This window comes from Cygnus atratus, chromosome 1 (assembly GCF_013377495.2).
Source record: "Cygnus atratus isolate AKBS03 ecotype Queensland, Australia chromosome 1, CAtr_DNAZoo_HiC_assembly, whole genome shotgun sequence".
In the NCBI taxonomy this organism is placed as follows: Eukaryota; Metazoa; Chordata; class Aves; order Anseriformes; family Anatidae; genus Cygnus; species Cygnus atratus.
Window position 1 is genome coordinate 73417250 of NC_066362.1, and position 6000 is coordinate 73423249.

Genomic DNA, 6000 nt, shown 5'->3' on the forward strand with positions numbered 1-6000 from the left:
AAAAACATGTGGACTTCCTTTATGCACAAAAGCAAACTGCTTGGGCAGCCTGAGGAGGAGAAGTTGCTGGTGACTGAAGTCCTGTTGCACACATAAAAACACAAAGTAACTGTGCCTGTCTTCCTTGTAGTGACTTACACAGCTCTGTTCTATCCAGTGACATTAAGGCGTTTCCATTCTCCAGGTGAAAGATCAGTCACAAGCATGTGTTCCATTGGTAGCTGCTTGTCCATCAGCTCCAAAACTCCTGAGCTGGGGTAGAAATAGCCATCCTTATTTGTCTTAGAGGATAAATGGTGTTACAACCTCTCCATGAGTGAAAAAGGATTCACAACTCTGCTGGAGATGTCTCCCACGCATACTGTGCTATGAGGACCAATCTCTGGCAGTAATGAGTGGGCTTAAATAAAAGCTATAATCCCTGTCCTCCATGGAGGAAGGAGCTTATCTGGGGCTAGCTCACCTCAGGCCCACTCTTAAGGGGTAGCTGTTAGTTTGCATGGCAGGCTCAATAAATATTTGAAACTTTCTTACCCTGGAAAAATCAAAGTGGCAGCTGCAGGAGTAACTGGTCACTACTTGTTTTACCACTGCAGTTATCCAGAGGAGGCATACTAAAATATTTATTGCATTTAAAATAAAGAAGAAGGAAAAGTACTAACTTATTAAAAGGCATCACAGTAGGGAATATTCCCTGTAACTGTGCATAGCCGCCACCAGCACAAATGGAAATAAACATATGTATGAAGAAGTGACGCTGGTGTATGGAATATCTCCAATGCTTCGGAGGGTGCAGTAGCATGAGGTGTTCATGAAAAGAAAGGCATTTGGGGATGCATTCAGCTATCATTTATATGTCACTACTGTCAAAATCATAAGTTTTCTACCTAAGCAGAATCAGGATCTTTCAGAGGGAGACAGTCTTATTTAAATGGTAATATCAGCCAATGATTATATTTATTGGAGATACGTCCACTTGAAAGGAGAAAAGCAATTAAAGTTGTTCCAGCACAAAGCAGTTTCATTCCTGATATTTTCCTTAACAGAGATTTAAATTAAAGAGAGAACTTGCATACACCCCCCCAGGTGCAATGGTATTATCTGGTAAAAACAGAATGTGATTTATCTTTCACCTGAGATTTCACCTGTCTACACCAATCGCTGAGCAGCTTCCACACAGTGTCTTTTTGAACAACTTGACTTTCAGCTGAGCTCTTCCCACTTCTCCAGAGCTGGAGACTCCCCCACCCCACTGTAGCCAAAGAGGAGCAATCTGTGGACAAGTCACCAGTTTTGCCAGATCCCTGAGACCAACAGGAGAAAGAAACTGGGAGGTGTCAGGTGATAGAGAGGCCACCATCCCCTTCCATCTAGCAGGAAGGCTCTGGTTTTTGGTCCATCACATAGTCCCTCATGGGCCAGCTGGGGTCCAGTGGATGGGATGGGAGCTGCAGCAGTTGGGGAGAGGAGGGAGATTTAGTGATTCTTCCTCATCTCCTCTTGGAGAAGAGGGAGATTTGGGATGCTTTTGTTTGGCTCCTGCTCTCATGCTCATTTTCATGTAAGTTTGTGTGAAGCGTTTCAAGTGATGGTGAAGTGCAGTTTGGCCACCCCACAGCAAAAAGGTTTTCTTGTGACTGTTGTGGTATAACAGTAGTGTCTTAGATTCTAAGTTTTCCACCAGAAACATATTGACACCATGTTTAGAGAGAACAGCTTACTTTCACAGTACCGACTCCATAAAATCTGTGGCAGGTACAAAATGCATCATGGTGAGGTTTATCCCTCAAATCTTTGTCAGTGCCATTGGGCAAAATTGAGAGACCTCACTGGTGGCTTTATGGCTTTCCAGTAATACAGCTATTACAGTCCAAGCCGAAAACCTGTCTAGAGTGCAAAAGGCATTTCTGCATACAGGACAAGGTCAGAAACGCCCTCTGCATGCATTTGGACGTGGAAGAGTGTTGTTACCTTAGACAGCTGCTGCAGTGGATGTGACACTGGTGATTGCTCCATTCGTTAAACCATGCTTTTGCTATCCCCAAAGGAGAATATACTTCATTTGAGAAGGACATGCCCTTGAGACACAAAAGATGTTTGGAGAGATGTTTGACACCGATTTGAACGTATTCTCAGTCTTCCCTTCTCTCTCCCCTTCTTTTTGTTTGACAGAAATGCTTAGAGCTAAAAAACAGCCTGTTGGCCCAGCAGAAAGGGACTCAGTCATCACTGGAACGTCTCAAAACCCTCATTAGACTGATCCAAAATGAGCAGATGATTCAGGTTACCATGATGACAACCACCACCTCCTCCCTGCTCACCGTCCCCTGGATCAAACCCTCCTCTGCCTCTGCTGCCATGCACAAAGCCTTGCAGCAGTCGCAGGGCAACAACTGACAGAGCCGGCTGCGCCAGAGCCGAGGAAGGGGGAACAGAAACTTTACACCCATGCGCGAAGGAGAGATTAAACTGAGACAAAAGAGAGAAGGAACAATCTCGTGTTTTGTACATGTAGGAACTCGCAAGGAACAAGGAAGGTCCAGTTTGTAGGTCACTGTGGCGGCTGCTTCGCAGGGAGCGGGACGCACTGCGGTTTTGTGTTTGCTGAGACCTTCAGTGCTGATGAGATTTTTTTGTTATGTTGGCCTTAATGTATTTATGACTGAGGATGAACAGGAAGAGTATGGCTGATAGAAAGCGGAATATCCTTTTTGTGGGGAGACAGGCAGTTTTGCAGTTCTGCCTTAAGGGGAAAATTTAAAACGCAAAGAGTTAGTGAGCTAGTGGGGACGTAGTTGGGCTGAAAGCTGTGGGAGGGAAATCGGTGATATCAAAAGAAACCGAGCTACTTAGGACTTGACATGGATTCTTATCAAAGGAACAAAGTTGGCTCCATTGACTCGGGCGAGCCGGAGCTGGGGCTGTTTTGACCAGAACGGACACTCACAGAGCCTTCAAAACAAAAGATCATTTTTTTTAGTATTATTAGAGTTGAGAATTGCAGATATTTAAATAAAGAAACTGTATGAAGTTAGCATTTCTAGTAAAATATTGAAGTATTTTCATGCTGATGCTTCTGTATATGCGTTCCGAAGTATTTAAAAAAGTATGACTGTAAAACTCCTTACTTTTTTGCAGGTCCTTTTTACTTATTTTGCTATTGGTGTATTTTTCTCATGGAGTTTTTGTGCAAGATTCAGCATAAACCAGTGGATATACTTGGCAGGTTGGCTTTCATTTTTTAAAGAGGTTATTTTAGGGGTTTTCTTTTTTTTTTTTTAAGAAAAAAAAATCTGTTTTTTGTTTATTGACAGTACAGATAATATGCCAAAAAGATAACTTTACATTTTTGTACTGCATTTTTATTGTTAAAAGTATGTAACTTTTGGTATTGTATGTATTTTTTTATTATTATTGTTGTTTTTTCCTTTTTGCTTGCAGAAATATCTGCTGAAATGGTACAGGAAAAAAAAACAACTGCCTCAAGGGGTTGTTACTGGATAATATCAAGAGTTCTTGGCGAGGGACAGGCGGCGGCAGATCGTAAGGGTTTGTTGGCTGTTTTGGGGGGTTAGTTTTTTCAGGTTTTTTTTGGAAACGATTCCTTTTTAAGATTCTGTTGGCTTTTAGCACATTTGGGAAGCATTTGGCATTAGCCTGAGAAAACCCTCGCACGCCTGTTTGTTTCACTAGCTAGTCTTCCTGATCCTGCCAGGGTCTGCCGGCCCCCTGCAGGCCACCCACCCTTCCCACAGCCCCACTGCTGGCCTGGGAAGAGAGTGACGGGCACCCCGTTTTTTCTCAGCGTCACCCCCACCAGGTACCATCATCTCTGTCGTTTGAGTTCTTCATCAATTAGCACAACAGATACTTGAGGAAAGCGAGAAGCCACCAGAGCACGGCACGAGGCTAGTCTCTCACATCAGCATATCACATGGTGCCGAATCTCACTCTCTCTCTCTTTTTTTATTTAAAAAAACACAAACAAGCAGGGGACAGGCTTGTTCCATCACCCATCACTAGGCAGCACATGGTCCCTTCAACCATTTTCACAACTCCGGGAGAAACTGTGCAGTACTATACAAATCTATTTTAATACACAACACTCAGTTGAACAAGATTTTTATATTCTTTTATTGATGAACAAAGTGAACTAAATAAAAGACAATTGTTATACATTGGTTATTGTATGCCAATTATGCATTCTAATGTGACTTGCAATGTAAATGTTTTCAGGTTTAACGATTTTTTTTCCTTCTCAGACAAATTAAAAGAAAAAAAAAGTGTGGAAGGTTGAATATGTGAAGAATTTCTGAAGAAGTGTCTTGGACTGTTAAAAGTAGTTATTTTGAAAAGGGGACTGTCCAGTGGATAGTGTGCATAGAAAAAAAAGTGTTTGTCTTATATATGCCAATGTAGTTTTACTTCTTTATGATGCATTAAACTCGACTGACAATTTAACAGTTGTCGTGCCATTCATTGCTGAAGGGATGCAGCTCGCCTTGGTCAGGACCCATCACTGTGAGCCCTTCCTGGCCAGTTTCTGCAGAGGCCAGGGCAAGCAACCAGCACTCATTTCTCCAACACTATCTTAAAATTTTTGGGTTCTTGCTCATGGCAGGTTACTGGAAGGAGACTTGCCGCAGGCTGAGGAGACGCGGTTGCTGCTGCTGCAGATCTGCTGGCAGCCTTGCAGGCTTTGCATTTAGACCTGTGCATTCAGGCAATGGTCCAATGCTGGGACGAGAGCAGTGGGCCCATTCTGCCAAGCTGTTTATAAATCACTGTATAAATGTAGTAATTAAAGAATGAGAAGTTAGGTCCTCTGCAGGAGCTGTCTGGTTTCTGGAAGGTGGAAGGGGCACAACTTCAATAAAACAACAAAAATAGAACAAGCCAATGTTAAAGCCCTATGAAACCTACCATAAATGCTTATGCAGAGCAGGAGACACAGCAACGACACTTGCACCTATTGGGAAGGTTTTCTTTGGTTGGTTGGTTGGTTGTTTTTTTTTGGTTTTGTTTTTCTTTCCAGAGAAGACAGGATTTTTTTTGCTTGGCTGTTACTTCTGGGTGTGTTTCCCCCACCACCACCTTGTTTTCACTTGCTGGCACTGTGTCACAGTTTAATTCAGGCTGTAGTTAGCAAGAGGGATTGAGAACTCCTCCACTGCAGCTAGGCTTCCCCCTCCCTCCTATCCTCTGCTACTTGAAGGGCACCCTTATTTTCCCTAAAGGTGCTTCGATTCTAGAAGAAACCTTTCCCACAAAACAGAAATTGTACGTAACCACCACCATCATCCTCATCCTGCCGCCACCTTAACCCATAAACTCAACATTGTGCTAACAATAACAGAACTCTCTGCATGTTGCCTTAATAATTAATATGGTTGCAAAGAGATGTAGAGATGTAGACTTACACTAGCCTTTAGTGTTTGACAGTAATTTAAATTAAGGTTTTGGTGGAGATTTGTGGACACTGTGGTAGCTGCTGTGTTCCTTGCCATGGCACCGGGCACCATCTTTGACAAGAATCAGTAGCTGTGGGGTTCCCATCCTCCCCTTCCAAGCGCAAGTTATTTTTAAAGATATGCAAGACTTCACAGCTTCAGAGCTCTCTTTTTTAACATGACAGACTGTTTTCTGTGTGTAGGACCTTTTCACATGCCATTAGTTATCTCTCAGAGGAGCTGCTCTGCAGATCACGGTTGGAATGAAACGTTGTCTCCAAGCTTGTCACTTTTATATTTGTACTTCTTCAAATGTAATTTCACCTGTTCTTCCCTCTCTCACTGCCTCCCCTTCTTCAGAAATGAGAGAAAAAGTAACTCTTTAAGGAAGAAACACAGAGCCCTTTCCCATTTCTATTAGACCGCTGCATAAGGATGACGGTGCAGACTACAGCAGCTATATAGGAGTTTATTCTACATGTCAACATACCATTGTGTGCTCCTTTCCTAGCAGTTTGATGGCCTATTAGTAACACTTAAACTTCTAGAA

The 6000-nt window shown here is 42.8% G+C and overlaps 1 protein-coding gene across 3 annotated transcripts in view; it reads left to right on the forward strand.

The window, feature by feature from the left end:
• PHF21B (PHD finger protein 21B) overlaps positions 1-4552 on the forward strand; it is a 171575-nt gene extending 167023 nt beyond the window's left edge. For all 3 annotated transcript variants that reach the window (XM_050713223.1, XM_035550983.1, XM_035550984.1), the window contains one exon: positions 2173-4552. In XM_050713223.1, coding sequence (XP_050569180.1) covers positions 2173-2397 — 225 coding nt within the window. In that variant the 3' untranslated portion in view covers positions 2398-4552. The remainder of the gene's footprint in view (positions 1-2172) is intronic.
• The last annotated feature ends 1448 nt before the right edge of the window (positions 4553-6000 follow it).